Source organism: Rutilus rutilus (genome assembly GCF_951802725.1).
Source record: "Rutilus rutilus genome assembly, chromosome: 7".
Taxonomy (NCBI): domain Eukaryota; kingdom Metazoa; phylum Chordata; class Actinopteri; order Cypriniformes; family Leuciscidae; genus Rutilus; species Rutilus rutilus.
The window spans coordinates 41,896,443-41,919,072 of record NC_140221.1 but is presented as its reverse complement, the minus strand read 5'-3'; the positions used below and the strand labels follow the sequence as shown (position 1 = coordinate 41,919,072).

The 22,630-nt window shown below is 36.2% G+C and overlaps 1 protein-coding gene across 2 annotated transcripts in view; it reads right to left on the bottom strand.

The window, feature by feature from the left end:
- Positions 1-22,630, bottom strand: part of nf2a (NF2, moesin-ezrin-radixin like (MERLIN) tumor suppressor a) — a 37,979-nt gene that overhangs the window by 4,917 nt on the left and 10,432 nt on the right. The window contains exons 6-18 of one of the 2 annotated variants that reach the window (XM_084413836.1): positions 20,334-20,417; positions 17,083-17,151; positions 15,824-15,906; positions 13,231-13,306; positions 12,757-12,891; positions 12,575-12,649; positions 11,333-11,446; positions 9,533-9,655; positions 8,203-8,319; positions 8,008-8,108; positions 3,917-4,022; positions 2,317-2,444; positions 1,491-1,650 (exon numbers count right to left, since the gene is read on the bottom strand). In XM_084413836.1, coding sequence (XP_084269962.1) covers positions 1,491-1,650; positions 2,317-2,444; positions 3,917-4,022; positions 8,008-8,108; positions 8,203-8,319; positions 9,533-9,655; positions 11,333-11,446; positions 12,575-12,649; positions 12,757-12,891; positions 13,231-13,306; positions 15,824-15,906; positions 17,083-17,151; positions 20,334-20,417 — 1,371 coding nt within the window. Of the gene's footprint in view, positions 1-1,490; positions 1,651-2,316; positions 2,445-3,916; positions 4,023-8,007; positions 8,109-8,202; positions 8,320-9,532; positions 9,656-11,332; positions 11,447-12,574; positions 12,650-12,756; positions 12,892-13,230; positions 13,307-15,823; positions 15,907-17,082; positions 17,152-20,209; positions 20,264-20,333; positions 20,418-22,630 lie in introns of those variants that run through there. The other variant, XM_084413837.1, reaches the window with a different exon arrangement.

Genomic DNA, 22,630 nt, shown 5'->3' with positions numbered 1-22,630 from the left:
GAGTTTGAAATGAATGCATTTCAGTAACCAGTTACCAAATTCATGAAACATTCTTAAGAATAAAATTCGTATTAACATCTCATTTTCCAACTTAAGAATAAAGCTAAGAGTGTTTTATATTCCCAAAAACATTTAAAAATGTTCTAATCTTTTTACTTAAAAATGTTCTAAAAACAAAACTTAAGAATAAATTGAATTCCTGATAAGAATGTTCTTAAAATCATCGTAACTAACCTCTTAAAATAAATTTGTACCTTTTATTTCGTAGGTAAAAAAGTTAGGATAACCTCCAATTTATCCCCCAAAGGAAAGATCTTTAATAAATGTATTGGGTTGTTTCAAATACTAAGCATTACAACAAAACACTAGCTACATTCAGTAGTGATGTGCACAAGTACTCTGAAGTGACACTATATACTAGCAAACAATAATCGGTCAATAATCAAGTCAGTTGCGTATTATTATTATGGTAATCTGAACTGCACTTTAGAATAACTTAGAAATTAAGACCCCAGATGTATAACCACTACTCTACCATACATGCAGATAACAGATATGAAAAAACAAACAAAAATAATGACCTTTTCATTTCCTTCTCTCTGGGCCTCGAGTCTTTTCACGTAGTGTTTAAGCGTAGCGCGTCTGTGTTGCACGTCACCACGTAGGCTCACTATTGGCCGACGCTGGTCATGTGTGTCATACGTGGTGATGTGCACAGACGCGCTACGCTTAAACACTACGTGAAAAGACTCGAGGCCCAGAGAGAAGGAAATGAAAAGTGGAATAAAGTCATTATTTTTGTTTGTTTTTGCGCACAAAAAGTATTCTCGTCACTTTATAAACTTAAGATTGAGCCACTGGAGTCACTTGGACTATATTAACGTTGTCTTTAATACATTTTCTGGGCCAGCAAGTTATAATGTCTTAGAAGCCTATGGAGGAGTGAGACAGCACTCAGATTTAATCAAAAATATCTTAATTTGTGTTCCGAAGATGAACGAAGGTCTTACGGGGTTGGAACAACATGAGGGTGAGTAATTACTGACAGAATTTTCATTTTTGGGTGAACTAACCCTTTAATACAGCTCAGGGACTTTGGAGCCAGCAGCTGTTGTTCTCAAGTGGGCGAAGAAGGTTCAGCTTGCAACAATACTCTATACTATTCCCCATTACTTTCCTGTCATCTCTCAACTATTATTGTCAACTATTATATTAGATCTACTAATTATTTGCATGTATTTGTCTCAAACAGGGGTGTCCACACCTGCTCCTGGAGGGCCACTGTCCTGCAGTTTAGCTCCAGCCCTCATTAAACACCTGAAACCAGCTAATCGAGGTCTTCAGACTCACTAGAAACTTCCAAGCAAGAGTGTTGGAGCTAAAATCTGCAAGAAATTAGCCCTCCAGGAGCAGGATTAGACACCCCTGGTCTCAAACCTTGTAACCTTGTCTCACTATGTCTGGCTTTGTGAAGGATGCATTTAACCAACCTTTTTAAAGTTGCTCTGCTTGCTGGTGCCTTTCTCAGCATTCTCATTATGTAGGATGTCTAGAGGGGTTTCTCGGTCCTTTAGCTTTAATGACTCAATCTCGGTCTTCAGTTCATTCAGCTGCTCCTGAAGGTGTTTGCTCTTCTCCAAATATTCGACCCTGCCAAAGAGGACAGACACATAATGAAACAAAGCTGATCTCCTGGTTTCCATCTGTTTTAAGGCCTATTAACACCCAATTTTAAGCATGAAAAACTCCTCCACACAAGTGAAATATCATATGAGATGATGTGCATTTGGAGGCTATTTTGAGGAAACCGGATACGTTTTTCAAGATTCTTTGATGAATAGAAAGCTCAAAATAACAGCATTTATTTAGGTAGAAATCTATTGTAACATTTTAAATGTCTTTAAATGTGCATCCTTGCTGGATAAAAGTATTAATTCACTGCTCCCAAACTTTTGAATGGTAGTGTATTTTCATCCACGGGGAACAGGCATAGACTTTTAAGAAGACGTTCTTTCAGATCATGACAAATTGGACAATCAATATTTTTTAAGAATAACAGCACCATATTCTCATAAATCACCTTCTTATTGACTGCCAACCTGAAAGTCATTGGTCATTCTAGTTGAATTGTCTAAACAAACAGGGGAGTAGGGAATTTTATCACATAAAACCGAATCCACTACTCAGTTGAGCATCAGCAGAGAGGACAAACTCTGGTACAGTTGATGTAACTGGTTCAAAAGATGTGGACAGATGTGACACCAGCAGAAAGACTGTGATCAGGATGGACTGCTGCCTGAAATGGTCTGCACTCACTTCTCCTTTTCGATCTCCATGGACAGACGTTTCATGTCAGTGTCTTTGAAGTCAAAACTCAGGTTCTCCATGCTGAAGTTGAAGTTAGTGCCATCAGGAGGAAGAGCATTGGCAGACAACGGCACAGGCTAAGCAGTGAACGAGAGAAAGAGGAAGAAAGAAAAACACATTCAAATGAGCTGAGTGGCTATATAAAGGAACAAATGTACACATAATAATTAAGCAATATCACACAAGCAGGAGTGCTGTACCAAACATATCAGTATTAAAATACTAATGCTTCTTAACAGCTTTCCAAAAGCGGAAAAGGACATTCAACACGAAAAAAATATCGTTATATATATAGGCCCTGCAGCATATGAAAGACAAAAGTTTCATATTGAAATAAGGGTCAATTAAATGATCAGTGTGGCGACTAGGAAATCAAGCACCCACTGTAGTACGAGCTTCAAAAAACTGCCTTCATTTGCCTCAGGCAGGATGGCGTACCTAAGCAAAGTCAAGCTCAGGTTTGCCTAAGCTACCTATAGTTGGATTTTGTCAAAAGACCAAAGGATGCTTCAGGGTAAAAGAAAAATACACTACAACATTCTCAGTTAAGACATCATGACCCGGAGATAGCAGCAATGCTCTAAAATGCCTACTGGATTTTTAAGTGGTCAAACAGATACAGCTAACATTAGCCACCCGTAGAAAGAGCTAATGTTTCAAATGATACGCTGACCTCCAGTCACCCCTTAACTCACTGTGCATTTTAAATGTGCGGAAATGAGCCGCCCGTGGGATTTTCAAGAGTATCCACAAAGCTTTGAAAGAGCAGAAGAGCTCAGTTCCCAAGTGCTTAGACCAATAATTAGGAAACTCATTGTAATAGCCCTGAAATGCAGTTTCCAGGTAGAAAAACGTCCTCTCTGGGAACATTTATGTAGAAAAAAAAAAAAACTAATTTTCTGACCTCAATTATATCCATTACTTACATTCAAGGCTTAGGACAATCCCTCATTTGTCCTGCATTTGAATCAGATATGAAGTGCACTCAGTCATCATGTGTATTTGAACCAGGTGGATATTCACAATGCATTTAATGGAGCTATTCAAGTTAAATGCAGTCTCTCGCTTTCAGTTTCCCTTAAAATAGCCAGACGTTTAAACCCATTTGTAATCCAATTCTGAAAAGCATTACAACCGTGCCACACTATTCCCGGGACCCTACATGGCTACCTAACCATTTTTAAAGTTGGACAGCTTAATATGAATATAAATATTCATTCTTGATTGCATTAGGGTGGTTATTGCGAGGCTAAAAGACTCTCGAATGTTTCCCTGGATGAGAAGGGAAAGTTTTCCTGCAAGTAATGGAATGGCTGTCTGGTGGAACTTTTATTTAAACAAATTATCTTGACATTGACAAATGGCCAAGAGGCTAAATCAGACTAGCGTAAAAACTGTGCAGAGTTTAAACCCTTTTTCTCTTAGAGATAAATTCCAACTGGCTTCGGACACCAAGCTGATTAAGAATGACAAGCGCTGATGTAACGTCATCGGTGGAGATGTTGGAGAACGCAGTGGGGGAGTGTTTTGGTAACGAATGGTTGATTACCAAGTACGGCGATTTGCTGGTGATCTCCAGTAGTTTGTTTTTTGCTTTGCGCTCTGATTCTCTAGCCTCCTGCAGGTCCTGTTTCAGCTGGTCGGCCTCCTTTGCCCTGCGGAGAATAAATACATTGGGTTAGTCACTCAAGGTTTGAACCCTTTGAAGTGGACACAGTACTGGGATCTCCAAAGCACAAATTCAGCTGGAAATTGAAAAATGGATGCGCAGATCAGCAGTAAATTGAGACTTTCACAGGCACAGAATAAAACCGCTATCAAAGCATGCACACCAACAGAGTGCCACATACTGAGTAAAGGCCCAGTAGATGGCTTTGAGATGGGCCATCAGCATAGATCTAGCTGTGAGAGGAAGATCTGGGTGGTCTATAATAGTGCATGTTCACATACTGAGTTCTGAGTGACTATATAACAGCAGATGATAGATTATATATATACAATATGTGTGTGTAACTTGCTTTTAGCCAATGCTTCTAATCCACACTGATTTTTAATAGACTTTAGTGTAATAAACAGACTTCAGGCAAAATAAATAAATAAAAGAATAATATTTATATTAATATTTATATTATATATGCTCTTTCTGTGCAATATTTTTTAAGTAATATCTATATAGTATTGTAGTATTTATTAACTCTTTCCCTGTCTGCATTTTATTTTTAAGTTGCCAGCCAACGCCACCCTTTTTGATCATATTCACAAAACTTTCATGGCCCCAACAATATTTTGTTTAATGAATGTGTAAACAGTCAATATATATATAATAAAAATAAAAAAAAATTATATATATATATATATATATATTCTAGCTTTATTCATTCTTTTTTATATCAGGGGTGCAAACACATGTATGGTCAAAAAAGAGAGAGGTAATCGAAGCCCTCGTCCCGCGGCAAATATCCAGATACTACATTGCCACCATCCCCAACCCACCCCTATAGGCACAGAGTCAAATGAAATTTAGAAAAACTATCTTGCACTTCTTCTTGCTTTACTGCTACTTCCTGAAAACAATTTCACCTGATGATTTGAATAGCTCTTTTTGTAAAGAATTAATAATTCTAGGATGATTGGGGTAATTGTGTAGGGTAGGCCTAGTGCATCTGCATAGAAACTAATAAACAAAATACAAATATAAATACAAATACAATAAAACACAAATACACGAGAAATAAAGCAGTACTTTATGTTTTTCAGGTAAATTAACTGTATTAAGTATTAATACAGTTTATCTTTTGACAAAACGTGATTAAGCTCTTTCTCTTTTGTTGTTTGATTAACTTTGGTGACACAAACAGCTGCAGGTATATTGGGTGCTGTCCCTTTAAGACGAATGCACGTATCTAATACCGGTAATGACACGCATCCGTTTTATTTTGACTGCGTTTACGGGGAAACTCGTTGAGACGGACACTGGCTTATTTTTTCGTGCACATGTCTGTTCAAACACAAATAGATAAGAAAGAAAAGGGAATTCGGTGTTCACGAACTTCACGTGCTGTCTGCGACTGAGTGGCTCTGTGCGCCGACAGACCATCTACATTTGGATGTTAAACATAATATATATAGCCTGATACAGCAAAGACAACGTCGGCAGTATTGACGGCAAAATAGGCTACAGAATGTTTCGTTCTGTAGGCCTATTGACAGGGGCAATATTTGAAAATCGATAATTAGGCCTATTTTTTAAATTACAATTATATATGCATTTGTCAAAAACGAGAGACTTTCAAGCATCAAAATGTAATTCATTAATATGTATTTGCGCCTTCTATTTTGTCTGAAAACTTCCAACACTCTTGCGTGTCGCGTGAAAAATAGGCGTCGGTTGCGGTTCTATTTCTTGCACGCGGTTTCGGCGCGGCTCGAGAAGTGTGTGTGTCACGCAGGCATTGTGCTCTAACACAGTGGTTTTCAAACTGTGGGTCGCGACCCACTTGTGGGTCGCACAGTGAGAAAAGGTGGGTCGCACAAAGGCACTTAGCTGCAGCTAAATTTACGTTACGATGAGTGAAACAAAACCAGTCCGATTAATGACCAAACGACTCTTAAGTGAGTTTTAGCGCCCGCCAAAGTGAATTTTTGTCCCGCCAAAATCTTATTTGATCGGTGAGTAATTAGATGAACTGCTGCGCTTGTCACAGCGCATGTTTAACTGAAAGAACGTCGAGCAGAGAGAGAGAGACTCGGTCGCGCGCGCGCTCTCTCTCTCTCTCTTCGGAGCCAGGCGAAAGTGTAAACATAACAAGACTTCACCGTCTTCAAACTAAGCGCTGTCTTGCTCTCTCTCTCTCCCTCGCACATATTAATCAAAATAAATCAACATGGTGGTAAAAGGTCGGAAGACCAAAGTTTCATGTGGAGCATTCGGAGATTTTTTTTTTCCTGAATTACTGCTGGGTGTGAATTGTGCTAAATAAGTTGCCTTATCTTCTCTGAAAAGCGTCCCAGACATTCAGCTGACATAAAACAACACTTTAATTAAACGAAAAAAAAAATCCAGTGATGAAATGTTTTCTGTGTTGACAGAAATCTTGGATGTCCATGTCCTAACTGCTGGGATAATCACACAACGCGCACATGCACACGTCCAATTCGCGAACTAATGACTCCTTTGAACCGATTCATTTTAATGAATGGTTAAAACAACTGATCTTTCCAACAGTGAACTCAGGAGACGTATGAATCGGTGTATAATCAGTAACACTTTACAATAAGGTTCTATTTATTACATTACATAAAAAGTACAGTTTGCTTACTCAAGCTTAAGCTTTAAAATAAATAAAACCCCTTGTTTTTTTTGAAAAGCATATGAAATTTTTCCACACAGTGCTATCAAGAATCGATAAGAGAATCGTTAAAGAATCGGATCGACAATCAGAATTGTCAGTGGCATTATTTTTATTGATAAAATCTGATCATTTCCCATCCCTATGTGAAGACGGTAAAATTATAATCAAACATTAAAGAACATTCATGTTTTTTTGTTGTTGTTGTTTTTTTAAGAATTAAAAGTTTAAAATATTTTGCTAACATGAGGTTTTGTCACTGTCAGTCTTTTTACATCAGTGCAAAACTAGGGTATACAGATTAAGATCATCAGCATGCATTGATTAATCCCATGGCATGTAGCAAAAAAAAAAAAAAAAAAAAAAAATTTTCTGACCAAATCATGCTGGTGCGACTAACTGAGAAAGTTGGTAGCACCAGTGCAAGTGGGTCTTGAGATTGATTATACTTGTCTAGGTGGGTCCTCGAATGAAAAAGTTTGGGAACCCCTGCTCTAACACAAGCTCTAACCAGTTTACATGAGAGCCGACATAAAAACGGACACTCCACGCCACGCAGAGAGAAATGTGATGCAGTGGCAGATCCAGAGTGAGACAGAAACACTAGTGGTTCACGCTTGCGCACATACTGCTGGTTTGGCGCGCACTTCTGATTCGCTTATTTCCTATTTACTTGTTGGTGGACGCAATCCAGAATTACTGTTGGTTAAATTATAATCAGACCCCCCCCCCCCCCCCCCCTCCCCTCCCCTCCTTAAAAAAAACTCTTCGGATCTGCACGATTCACACAAGTCACCCAAACTGACGTGAAAAAAGCGGGAGGCGCCGAAAAGCGCGCTGTTTGCACCCCTGTTATATAAAAAAAGAATCGAACAAATGTTTTATTTTGTTTTGTGCTTTTGTTATTTTTAATACTTTGTTGAATTTTTCATTTATTTCAGTTTAGTAATTTTTGTACTTTCACTCAACACTTATCATTTTAGTCTAAGTTTTTCCATCTAATATTTATGTTATTTATTTCAGCTTTATTTTAATTAACTAAAAAAAAAATTCAACAGTTTACAATTTTATATATAATTTTATATTTTCAGAAAAGAATAAGAAAAATGGTACTCGGCTATTCAAAAGAGTTTAAAAAAATGTGACATTTAAAAAATAACTTTTAAAACCCAATTAAAAGGTCTTATCGTTGGTACACCACTAAATGTGTGTTAAAATAACACCATGAAAAGCAGTCATCTGATGAAAGAATATCCAAATATTTATGCTGAACATGCGTGTGTGATATTACCTCCTTTCAGACTCTTCTGCCATCTTGAGTGCAAGCATCTCAGCTTCTAGCATCTTCTGTTCCATGAGTCTCTTCTCCTCCTCAGAGCGAATAGCTGTCACCTTTATAGAGAATTATTCAGAGCATGATCAGTCATCAATGGTCCAAAAGGATCTTCCATGTGCAGCTGATGTGTTGATGTACATGCTCACTAACCTTAATCCGCTGCATCTCCTGTTCAGCCTCGGCGGCTTTCTGAGCCAACAGCTTGGCCTCCTCCTCAGCGATTTGTGCCTTCTCCGCCAACAGATCTGCTGTCTCCTCCGAACATAACTGAAAACAGAGAGACCGCACAGTTTGCACAGATGCACATAGGTCATTTTGCTTCATTTGATTCCCTTGTTGATTAACGGCATTAGACGGTACAGTTCAGCATTTTACTCCAATGCAGCATTATTATTAAAAAAGCAATCTGAATTATTCAATATACATTTAACTTTTGCTGTTTTACACAATTCCACACAATTTATGTGAAAAAAACTCACAAAAAACTGTTACATAAGGCTCAGTCTAACACATTTACGTCATTTGCTTCACAGAAATCGTGTCACTAGGTTAGTCTTTTCTTCCCTAAATATATCTCTCAAAACAGATCTACTTTTGGCAAGGAAAGTGAAAAAACCTCATCAATATTTGAGAGAGCGAGAGAAAGAAAACTCAGGACTGGCAAGGATATGAAACTCTCTGATTAAAAATAATAAGACCTGTGCTATTCTGAGCTCTCTATAATTTGAATTAGCGTTATGCTGAGCATGGATAGTGAACTATTAAGAGAAATGCACATATCAGAGTTACTCACACTGATATCAGATTAAAAGCAACAAAGACAAAATACCCCGAGAGTGTGCACTGAACACTGAGTCTTAAAATGCTATGTGAAAAGGTAAAAGAAATATAGCCTTAGAAATATTATTATATGCAATAATAAATTAAATGTACTAATATTTAGGTCGGATGGGTCCCAAAAAACTAGAATGAATGCAAACTGAAAATTGGGCTTAGACTTTAAAGTCGCCAAAAAAAAGGTAAACATCTGTAAATGTTCAGATTTCTGTTTAGATTATAACTGATTGTTATGAATTTTGATATACATTTTATAATAATCATAATTATTATTATTTAAATAATATATTTTTTTATTATTTTTATTATTTAATAATAATAACTATCATTATTGTTGTTGTAGTACTGGTACTTAATGTACAAAGTACTTATGGCACTTAGGATAATTATAATTAGTTGATAATTGATAATCAAATATGTCACTACTAAGACAGAAAAAACACCTGCAACAATTTTGGGAAAAGTTATGTATTACATCACTATTAAAAACATCACTATTAAGAAAAAAAAAAAAAAAAAAAAAAAAACAGTATGAGGCTCACGCACATGGGTTGAGTACAAGTATAGATACTGAAGTGCTCTAGCAAGCACTGAAATGATTAGGAAAAGTATATTTAGTGTGGGTGATGTTTTAGTTTCTCACCAGTGCTTCATTGGCCATGTGAGCTTCGTCCTGTAACTGAATCAGTCTCCTCTCCAGTTCATCACGAGCTCTTTCTGCCTCCTCACGCAATTGTTTCTCTCTCTCCAGCCTCTGCCGTTCCATCTACAGAGAGGTGCAAAAAGCTCATCCATATTTCACCAGGATTGCAGCGTTGCTAAATGGGTCTAGTGGATCGCAAATCCAGCACCTGGTTAAAGGTGCCTGAAGGTGCAATGCACATGGTGACCATGAAGTCTTAAGATTAACTAGCGAGGGAGGGAGGGATTTGGCTGACACTTGCCAAGCTCTCTAAAGCAAGATGACTGTTTTCCAAAATTGTAATAACTTAAAGGAATATTTATCCTCATACATTGCCGTTCAAAATTTTGGGATCAGTAACACCGTGCCCTAACCAGAAGATACGATAAGATTCTGGCGACAACCAATTTGTCTGTCCACACCCAATGACATGTGACATCATAAATCACAGCCAATCAGAAGAGCATGTGGGTGGGCTCTCTCTGCAAGTTCATAAATGTGAATTATCCATTGTTGCTTTCAGTATGGATATAAAGAGCACAAAATATTCAAACTTACATTAGACGCTTTTAACATTAAAATAAAGCAAGCAAGCATGCAACTTTATTTATATAGCACATTTTCTTTATTTATATAGCACCCCCAAAGTGCAACGTCTGAGATTATCATTGTCATATTTTCTACTGTATGTTGTTGTTGTTCCAGCCATGATTTTGCAGAAATAGAAACACTATATAAGTGTTAAGACACTATGGTTAAGACACTTTTTATAATAAATTACTTTTATTCAGCAAGTATGAAATAAATTGATCAAAAGTGACAGTATAGACCTTTACACCTCAGTTTAAATCAGCTGCAACTGTGACTATTCTATTTTATAAGTGGTTTCTATTTCTGTGTCATCAGGCTGGAACAACAGCATACAAAGTATGCCCATGATAATCTCAGGTACTGTTTATGTGCCTTATTTAATCTTAAAGCATCTAATGTGAGTTTGAATATAATTTTGTGGGACCTTCATAGCCAGACTGAAAGGAAATGCATCACGGTTTCCACGACAATATTAGACAACTGTTTTCAAAATTGATAATAATACGAAATACGAAATCAGCATATTAGAATGATTTCTGAAGGATCATGTGACACTGAAGACTGGAGTAATGATGCTGAAAATTCAGCTTTGCATCACAGGAATAAATTACATTTCAAAATATATTAAAATAGAAAAGAGTAATTTTAAATTGTAATAATATTTCACAATATTACTTGTTTTACTGTACTTTTGATCAAATAAATGCAGCCTTGTTGAGCAAAAGAGACTGTACAAAAACAATATAAATTCTTTCCAACCCCAAATTTTTGAATGGCAGTAATGTAAAAAAGGCCATTAAGGCTAATAAAAATTAACATGTTTGCTAGTTTCTCTAATATACTGAAATTATTTTTCATCTGCAACTAGCTACATTGCTGGAGAAAGGAATATTTAATCAGAGTACACATTAACTTTTTGTTCTCTCTTATTATCTTTATTACTCTTTTATACTTTATAATTTTTTTTATATATATTCTCTATTCCTTTCAACTTTCTTATTTTGCTTTTCTCTTATTATTTTGCTTTTCTCTTAGTCTCTTATTATCCTTTAAGACTCGAACTCATTAAAAATCAGAGCCCAGAAAACAGCTTGCTTTCATTTATTTGTTTAGCATAAAAACAAACAATATTCTCTACGTGTTGCATGAAATCATTAACTTTTCCCCGACCTGTTTGCGGGCTTTCTCTTCTCTAGCCTGCATCTTCATCTGCTGGACTTCCAACGAATCAACTCTGCGTCTCCTTATGAAGAGATCATGATTTCCGATGCACAGCTGAAGAATCTTTAAACACATAAAAATGTCCTTATTAAAAGCTTAGTATGCCCTTTAAAAAAAAAAAAAGTACATTCTGTTATATTTCACCCTCATGTCATTCCAAACCTGTATTTCTTTAACAAATAAAATTTCAGTCCATGTCTCACAAATGCCATCACATATATTCCATGTCTTCAACCCATATCAGTTATAGGTTGTAATTATTGTTATTAGGCTACTGTCGCTTTAAGACCGGCACGCATCTAATATACACGCATATGACACGCACCCAATTTCATCTCAAACATTTGCTTTCACTTTAGACATAACCAACTGTGTTTATGTAAACCTTAGGAGTACATATTTGACAGTATTAGCGCAATAAGACTCAAATGTAACAGAATCCAGATGCTGTTTGATAGGCTTTTAGTGCCAGTGAGCTTCGCGTGTATGCGCTCAGAAAAGCGCATGTTAGAACAGCGCATCAGCATGTGAATGAAATGTTTAACCAGCAAGGCTTTAAAGCACATGCAAATAATGAACTTTTGTGAATTGCAGTGTCCCGTGAGTGTAACGGAGACGGGGACGTTGTTGAGACGGAGGCGCCAGAACTGCAACTGATAGAATGCACTGTGAAAAAGCAGATCGTGGAGACATGTTAATCGTCCATGATCAAAAATCGTGATAACGCACACCCCTAAATCAAAGTGCACCCACACGTTGGCTCTGCAAGCTGGAAGCGCTCATATTTTCCGCCATGGCCGTATGAATGTATATGACGTACAAATGTTAGCATTGTAGATAGCGAGTCAGCGATCTACAGGAACTGAGGAGGTCGTTTGACACACAGAGGGATTTGATGAAATGTTAAAGTCATTTTAAACCCGTTTAAAACATTATTATTATTTTTTTTTTAAGTATCAATAGTAGAGGTTAGAATATCGATACACAATCGTGAAAAAAATTATCACGATAGTTAGCTGTATCGATATTTTAGCACAGCCCTATTAACTAACATAGGATTAATGACATATACATTTATTAAACATTAAATTTGTTGCCTTCCAGCTTAGATCTTTAACCACCATGCCACACCACAGTGGATTTGTGAAGATCAAACAACTTATCTCAGCATTCACATCATGAAATACTCACCAGTTTATTGACTTTGAGTTTTGAGGAGTTGAATTTGAAGACATCTGCCCTCTTATCCAAGGGCTTAATGGCAAACTGAAGAGACAGTAACAGAAATGAGTGCACCAACAGCAATAAATGACACCATAAACGACAGCGTAGAGCAGGTTGGTTAAAGCATAAATTGTTCATAAAATAAGTACCTCTTTGTCGCTGTAGGAGATGTTTCTGATCTCATTCCAGGGAAAAGAAATTTTGGGCGTCAGTCTGTTATCCGGGTCATAAATGTGGAGGCCCAAAGCGTCAACACCCAGCAGTAAGCTAGTACCCTTTTTATTCTTAAAGAGAAGATATTAAAAAGACATTAAAAAGACATCAATTTATTTTACCATCTTGATCTCACCACCACAGCTTTACAGAGTAAAATGGATAGCCAAAGTAATATTTCAAACAAAAAGGCAGAAATAATTATTCTACTGTAAGTTTCAAGCAGGGTAGACACAAAATGAAGTGGGAGATGATGCAAGTTAAAGGTGATTAGGTCAACAATAATAAAAGGTTTGTTTATAACAAACAATAAAGGTATACAATAATAAAAGTGTTTGGCTGTAAAGGCTTTAGCCGTCGGAAATCAGCTCAGATTGTTGATGTCGTACAGCAGCGAAGGCATTTCTTACCCTAATGGAAAAGTAATTGACCCCATACATCTCCAGATCCTGAGCTATTTTTAAATACTCCATCTCGGCTTCATCTCTGCAGCACACAATAACATACAAAAACGTGGGAGGGAGAGAGAAAGAAAAGGAGAAAGGGAGAGAGAATAAATTAGACACAAAATAAAATATTCCACCGCAGGGCTTTAATGAGACTCAACTAACTCGGAGTGCAGAAACTAGAGGTCACGCAGTATGTCTTACTTACAGTAACTGATAATGGCAATAAACACAAACACACACACACACACACACTCACCATAAACAGACCAATTAAATTTTATACTAAATATCACTCTAAAAATCGTATTTTTTAGTACTAAAAATAACTAGATGTTTAGTACCACCTTCATGTTCTTGCGAGTCTGCAGGGAACATGCCTCATCAAACCACACTTACCGAGAGCAAGAAGCACAGAATGAGTGAGGAGCCGCTCACATAGAATGGGTTTGTGCGTTCAAAAACAGCCAGATGTAGTGGAACCGAAAGCAAGGGTCTCAAAATTATCTACTTGTTTTTAAAATGGCCATCTGAAAGGGTTAGTTCACCCAAAAATTCACCTCTCATTCGAACTTTGAAACAAACATCTTTTTGATGAAATCTGAGAGCTTTCTGTCCCTCCTTTGACAGCTACACAATTGACGCGTCAAGAAGTTCATAAAGAGATCGTAAAACTAATCCATATGAATTGAGCGGTTTAGTCCAAAATTTCTGAAGAGACTCAATCGCTTTAAATGATGAACAGATTGAATTTAGGTTTCTAATCACATTTAAATATTGATCAGCGAACAAACAGAAGCTCATTGGTTCTTGCAGAAGCTCAAACATGCTGCGTAACACGAGAATGAACCTCATTGGTTCTGTTTACTATAACTGATGTGTGAGTTGATGAATGTTTAAATGTGAATAAAAGCCTTAATTAAATTTGTTCATCATATAAAGTGTTCTAGTCTCTTCAGAAAATTTGGACTAAACCGCTCAATTCATTTGGATTAGTTTTATGATCTCTTTATGAACTTTTTGAAGCATCAAAGTGGTAGTTGCATGGCTGTCAATGGAGGGACAGAAATCACACAGATTTCATTAAAATATCTTCATTTGTGTTCCAAAGATGAACAAAAGTCTTATGGGTTTGGAACGATCATGTGCATGTGTACATAGACCTACAACAAAGTAATTAAACATAATAAATTAAATAAACAACTGAAAAAATACTAAGTAAATAAATATATGAAAAAAAAATGAACAGATGAAAATATGGCAATATATGTGAATGGTAATATAACCTTGGACAATAAATAATTAAAAAAATTAAAAAAATTGAATAAACTACAAAGTAAAATAAAAAAAATATATTTAAAAAAAATAAATGAATAAACGAATGATAAATGATAAAATAAAGAAAATTCTCTGCCAAAATGCTAGGGTTTCTATAAGAGGTTGTCAGGGTGTTGCTAAGGTAGTTGCTAGGATAGTTCTGGGTTTTTGTGTACTCTTTTTACTCAAAAAAAAAAAGCTAGCCAATCATAAGGGAGATAATTTACATATTGTATATTATTTACATATTTATAATTTACAAGTCCTAATGATACAATAACAAAATGGCTCAGAGGCCTGAAAATGACACATGAAACTATAACAACTGTTTTACCACAAGAAACCCTGACTAACATTGGACTTCAGGGGAAAAAATAATAAGCTATAAAAGTCAAATTAAGCTGGGTGTATGTGTGAAAGAGAGATAAAACAAGAAGTGCAGAATGTGTATTTGTTGTGAGTGTGTCAAGAATACACTGGAGTGCTGTCACATGCAATGATAAGGTCTGGAATAAGAAAGTGCCCTACATCTAAATGGGCTCTGAAGCAACACAGGAAGCCGGAAGCAGGACAGTTTTTCATCTTTTGAGAGTCTTGACTTCCCAAGGTGCACATCACACAGAGTTAAAGTCCCCGTGAACCGGAAGTTGCAAACGACTTTTCTCCAGTGTTGTGACGTATTTCCAAGTGAAAGGGAATATTGAACAGAGGGCAGGGTTTTACTTTAGCGCACGTCCTCTCCATCTCTGCTCATGGCAGACTAACGGTTTGAGGGGAGTGGTTAAGCGTTTTCAACCCAAGCCGTCAAACTGACGTCATCAGAGAAGGAACGCCATTCCAGACCGAAGTAACTTTTCAGATTTTGATTAAAGATTATCAAGGCAAACCATTTTTTTCTGTGTATTAACTTGCACGGATTAATTGTTCACCACAAGACTAGTAATATGCGCTAACAAAGTAAATAGGGTAAATTTTGACTTCATGTCGACTTTAAGCCACACGTGTGACGATGTGCGTTTATAGTATCGCAAAGCCATACTGTTGGCTATTACCAATGTCTGGTTCATTGCAAAGAACAGTTGTCTGACCAACATGCAACCAACACAGTTACAACCAGCTTGTTACACTTGAAAACTGCCATTTTTAAAGGCTTTTGCCATTTCTGTGAGTTAACTGCATCAAGCGAACATGAACAGTACGTGGGCAAGCTGTGCAAGACTGAGAATATGGTGTACAATACCTGGTTCTGCCCCTGTGCTCAGCGTAGCAGACCGTGATTCTCTCCTCCCACATCTCTGCAGTCATCTGGTACAGATTAATAACCTGCACAAGAGAAAGACACACAAAGATCAGTCATCAACTTGAACAAAGACTTTAACTCTCTCATAATGGGATTTTCACAACAGAGCTCTTGGTGCACTCTGTTTGACATCAGTATTCATTTTGTTTGTTGGAATGAAAGCAGATTTCCACTTGAAAAGAGGGAAGTGAACAATTATTGATGACATACACTACCATTTAAAAGTTTTTTTTTTTTTGGAAGAAAATTGATCTAAAGTGACAGTAAATGTTTATAATGTTACAAAAGATTTCTATTTCAAATGAATGCTGTTCTTATGAATTTTCTATTCATCAAAGAAACCTGAAAAAACGTATCACGGTTTCCACAGAAATATTAGGCTAAGCTGCACAACTATTTTCAACATTGATAATAATACGTTTGTTGAGCAGCAAATCAGCATATTAGAATGATTTCTGAAACATCATGTGACACTGAAGACTGGATTAATGATGCTTTACTTCACAGGAATTTATTTATTTATTTAAATAGAAAATGTATTTTAAATTGTAATAATATTTCACAATATTATGATCAAATAAATTCCGCCTTGGTGAGCAAAAGAGACTTCTTTAAAAAAAAATTTTTTTAAATCTTACCAACCCCAAGTTTTGACCAGCAGTGGCGTATAATTATAATGTATTATGTAAATTACCAAAGTAAAATAGCTCACATTCTTTCATCGTTTGCAATGTTTCTGGGGCAGATAGTATGGTGTTACAGTAAGTTCTGGAATGGAGAGACTAAAACATGAGTCATTCTAGCTTCAGTGGTAAAAGGCTGCCACTAATATTTAAGGTGGAAAACGTGTTGATTTCACAAATATAGCATATTTTTGTGCCAAACAACACAGTGTGGAAAATAATAGTGTAAAAAGAGTTAACAGAGCCAAACACAATGGCTAATAGAGCTGAAGGACATTTTCTAATTAAGTGTGACTATTTAAATCCTTCAGACGATTCTGAATGCCAGTGGAGTAAACAAACGCTCTTTCTCAGTTCTTACTGACATGTGAGCGGATGATTCCAGCCGAGAGCTTTCACTACATCTAACGCCCTACGGGAACCCCGCTGAAGAAGCCTTACGGGCTCGTTACGAGCTCTGCGAACATAATCAGCGTAATTAGCATGGAGTGACGCCCATCTCAACATCACACTCACTCTCTTTGGTAGCAGCTCCTCTTGGGACAGGAAGCCCGGCTTGTGGACATTAGGGTCGTAATCACCGTACTGCAGAAGCAAGATGACAAATCAAAATAAGCTCAATTATGAATATTGAGAGGAGGAAAAACATCAACTCATGCAGTCACAAAAACAGCCATTATACCCACCTGCTCTCACTTAAAGTGAATTGAGTAATACGTAGTTTTCTAAAACATAAAAGCCCTTTCAAATCAAAATAAGATGAAATTCAGCTGTGATTTTTTATGAGGAATTATGGGTAAGATCAGTAGAGAGGTACTGCTGAGAGAAAAAGAAAACTGCACAATCACATTTTACACAGATGTTACAACTGCATTGATTAGTGGACTATTAAAAAAAAAAAAAAAAAAAAAGGTTTCTCTTGTGCTCCGCAAGACTGAATTTATTTGATAAAAAATTCAGTAAAAACAGTAATGTTGTGAAATATGATTACAATTTAAACTAACATATATTGTATTCATATGTTCTTTTGAACTTTCTATTCATCAAAGAAACCTGAAAAAAATTATTTCCACAAAAATATTGATTATAATAAACAAATTGATTATTGATTATGATCAATATTTTTGTGGAAAGAATTTTTTTTCAGGTTTCTTTGATGAATAGAAAGTTCAAAAGACCAGCATTTTTGAAATAGAAATATTTTGTAACAATGTAAACATCTTTACTGTCACTTTTGATCAATTTAATATTCTCTTGTTTAATAAAAGATTAAAAAATAAAAATAAAACCAGTGTACATCCACATTCCTTTCTGTCACCCTCACAAACTTACCAAAAAAAAAAAACAAGAAAACAAAAAACAAGTTTCCTTCTTTCTTTCTTTCTTTTTTTTTTTTTTTTTTTTTTTTTTGCTGGTCCTGCAGTCTTATCCAAACACATTAATGAATTGTTATGGTTCTACTTTCGGTACCGTGTGAAAGTGTTAAGTGTATTTATTGTCTATATGTTTGGTTTGTTTATAAACACTGAGGAAACTGTGTGTGGTAATCAACACCATGGCACAGATACAGTACATAAAAATCTCCCCGAAAACTCATGTTTGACAAGGCATATGAAATCGTCCAAAATAAACAGCGTAGACACAACATTACAGATTGTGGACTGCTGTGCAGAAACTGAGGAACAAGCAGATATGCAGAAGCAGAAACAGAAAAGGGAAGACAATAAAATTCCTCAGTGTCACGCTGGCTTGTTATTTTGCTACGGACAGACTCATGCTGAGCAGCTACGATGAGACTGGCATGTGAAAGCATCCCCATTTGAAAGAGTCGGTGTAAATGGTTGCTGTCTAAGCTTCACTCCTGCATTAAGAACGAGCTTTCTCTGTAAGGGAGAAACTGCTGCCATCTCAGTCTCTCCCCTCTGTTCCACATTCTCTTCCACTTTTTTATTTCTTACTTGATTTTTCTGCCTATGCCTCTTTTTTTGATTCTTATTCCCTTTACACCTCCTCTTTCTCTCTGCTCTTGCCTTCTTTAACTTCCAGTCTCTTTGAATAAGTCCAAACCTGCACCTGATGGTTTAAAACAGACTGAAATCTGTCACGCGGCTTCTCACATTTCTAAAACAGATCAATCTGATTGGCTGAGCCACATTCAAAGCCAATTAATGCACATCTGTGACTGCACATTCATTAAAATTATAATAATGCCATAAAGTAGCAGATTACTAGCAGATGTAGAATTAAAAACAATTCTAAAATTACAGTACAAGTAATTTTACGTACTGTACTTGTAACAGTAAATTTTTGCATTATACAATGAAAAAAGGTAGTAACGTTTTTAGATAATTCATTGATTTACATAAAACACATATCAGAGAAATTGAATGCATTAATCAAATACATTAAACAGACTACTTTTTGAAATAATTATCATATTGTTCATCAATGTTTGATAAAAAATATTCAGTAAAACTAATATTGTGAAATATTATTCCAATTTAAAATACGTGTTTTCTATTATAATACGTCTTAAAACGTAATTTATTCCTGTGACACAAAGCTGAATTTTCAGCATCATTTCTCCAGTCTTCAGTGCCACATGATAATTAGGAAATTATTATCATCAATTATTATTGTCAGCGTCAAAAACGGTTTTGCTGTTTAAATCTTTTTGGGAAAGCGTGATTAAATTCATCAAAGAATCCTTTTTGTAACATTATAAATGTCTTTACTGTCACTTTTGATCAATTTAATGCATCCTTGCTGAATAAAATTATTAATTTCTTTAAAAAAAATCCTAGTATGTATGTATGTATGTATGTATGTATATAAATAATTAAATAAATGAATATATATTATTACTATTATATATACTTAGAATTAATAATAATTAATTACTGTCCCCAAACTTTTGAATGAATGTATACTAATTTACCATCTAATTTGATTATTATTTTCTTTTATTCAAAACTTGGACTCAAACCAAAACACCTGGGATGCGTTTCCCAAAAGCATCATGAGCCTAAGTTGATCGTGGAGACCATTGGTGGTAATTGTTCAACAATCAACTTAATCTTACGATGCTTTTGGGAAACATGGCCCTGATTAATTGTTTGATCTGGAATAAATGCTAAACCAGATTACGTAACAAAAGTTGAGTTAAAAACTCAAATAGTAAAACTAATATAATAAAACAGATTCAAGAACATTACGTTGTTCTGTTTTTTGATAAATCTATATCAAATAAAAAAATATATAAAAACTGATCAGTTGTCCACAAATCACATCCATGACAAAAAAATTCCAAATAAAAACGGGAACATTTCTGAGTTCGCAGCACTGTAAAATGCTTTGAAAATCCATCAAAATACTTAAGCACACCAGCACAAGGCTCAAAAACCAGCTAAACCATGTGAAGCTTACAAACAAAAGCTTCAGTAGATTCCCGTCCAGTTTTTAGAGCCATCTAGCGTTCCCTCTGTGTCTGGCATGAGTCAGAGAGAAACAGAGAGTGCTTTCTAAATTGGAGGCTTTTGGATAAATCAAATGCTCTTGTTGCCCCTGAGCTGTCAATCAAACTGACACCTGCTTAATAAAATGCACTTCTTTCTGTGGGAAATGTAATGGGTTAGATGCCGACCTTGAAGGGACGTCCACAGGAGGTTACGGTTAAGCTCTGACACCTCTCTGCGTGCGTGTCTATCAAAGAAAGAAAGTTTTTTTTAAAAAGAAAAAGAAAAACACAAGTTAGAAAGAGCACTGACCTTAGCGTGGACGGCGTAAGAGGCTAACAGCACCGAAGCCTCAGGAGGACAGTAGATCTCCTCCTCTAAAATGTTCTTCTTTACCTGTAGGATTTCAGAACAGAGGAGAGTAAGATAAATAGAATTTCATTATTATTTCTTTCTATACTTTTTGGGGAATTTGTTACCAAGAATTTCATGCAATGCCATCATGATAAATTACGGTGAAAAAAAAATTCACCCTAGAACCACTTAACGTTAAGGATCTTGCTAAAGGACACAACAGGGGTTTTACAAGGATCATTCCTTTGCAGTGTTTGCCCAGACCTTTCACTACTAATGCTACTGCTAGGACGTATTATAGAACAACATCAGAGACAAAGGGCCCTATCTTTCACCCAGCGCAATTGACTTTGTACACCGACGCATGTATCGTTCCTATTTTGCACCCGCGCACAGTGGACTTTTCCCTCGACAGACGCACGTCGGTAAATTAAGAAATGAACTTGCGCTCCCGGGGGCGGTTCAGCAAAAAGAGGCGGCGTGTTCCGGCGCAAACGTTCCCTGGTGCTATTTTGCAGGTTTAGAAAACAATTGCGTTGCGCATGTTATTCATATGCTATTTTAAGGGCGCATGCTTGGCCATAATCAATGTAGCGTGTGCACAACGCGCATGCACTTTGCTTATCTCATCTACACACAGACGCAGCAGTTCTCATTTTTAGAAAACCATACATTATTACAAGGAAAAATATTAACACACAAGGGAAATCATTGTTGTGTCCATCAAGATGTGAAAAAAATAGGCATAAATCTAGCTTACACATTTACCCAAATTTTTATACGCCTGTTAAACCGAATCTAATTTGGGTGGGTTTCTCCCATCCCCAATGTCACTTCTCTGCGTTTTACAGCCCTGACGAGAACGTCGGTCTCCTCTGCTGTGAACCGCTCCTGGCGTGCGCCTGGCAAATCCGCCGTTATAATAGCAATCCGCCATGGAACAAGCACGCCTGCTCTTAAAGGGAATGTGAGATGATGCTCTGATTGGTTTATTTCACGTTACGCCCAAACCACACCTATGAGTAATGTAGCTACTTAAGACCAACCCATTTTAGATTTGCGTCGGGCACAAGAGTCATTTATCCCGCCGGTATAATAGCAACAGCGCCCAAGAACGCATAATACTTGCGATTCAGATCGTTAAAATAGGGCCCAAAGTATGTTTTGCTAAAAAAGGACCCATATTAAGTTGTAATCAAAATTATTCAACCTCCATTGCAAGGGCTTCATTAGTTGCACCAGGTGTGCTTGAGCTAGAACACATGAAATACCTGAACTGGCTAGGTTTGTTGAGTGTCACTTTTGACTGCATGTTAGAAATATGGGTAAGTCAAAAGAATGGTCCAAAAAGTTAAGATATCATCGCCCTTCACAAACAAGGAACAGGATACAAAAAGATAGTGAAGGAACTAAATGTTCCTAGAGACACCGTTGGAAGCATACAGGTTGGTAAGTTTACAACTGTGCAGGTTGGTAAGTTGTTTTATGTTTTTAAAGTCTATGCTCTCCAACATTGCATTTATTTGATAAAAAATACAGTAAACAACAGTAATATTGTTATTTCTGTTTTAATATATTTTAAAAGTAATTTATTCCTGTGATACAAAGCTGAATTTTCAGCATCATTACTCCAGTCTTCAGTGTCACATGATCCTTCAGAAATCATTCCAATATGCTGATTTAGTACTCAAACATTTCTAATATAAATGCTGAAAACCTTGTGCTGCTTTATATGTTTGTGGAAATTGTGATGCACATTTGTAGGACTCTCTGATGAATGGAAAGTTCAAAAGAACAGCATTTATTTTAAATAGAAATATTTTGTAACATTATAAATGTCTTTACGGTCACTTTGAACAATTTAATGAATCCTTGCTGAATAAACGTATTCATTTTTAATTAAAAAACTTAAGACACAAAATAAACAGTTTGTAAGTAGCATGTTGAATACAGCAAAGTATGGTGGTGGATTTTTAAAGTATGCATCCAAGGATAAAATTTCATTTAAATTGAAAATAATACTAAGCAACTTTTAAGGTAAATAATTTAGCTCGATGCTAACTATTACATGGAAACAGAAACAACATGAGACAAAGTGCTCTGCGTATACGTCTTTCTACGTAAAGTAACTACAAACTGTGACCAAACCCCAATGTCAGAAACAGATCCCCAAATAGTTAAACTTCCCATAGTCAAAGTCTAGGGGACTTTAATGCCTTATAGAAAACTAGATATTTTGGCAGGTACTTTCTGAA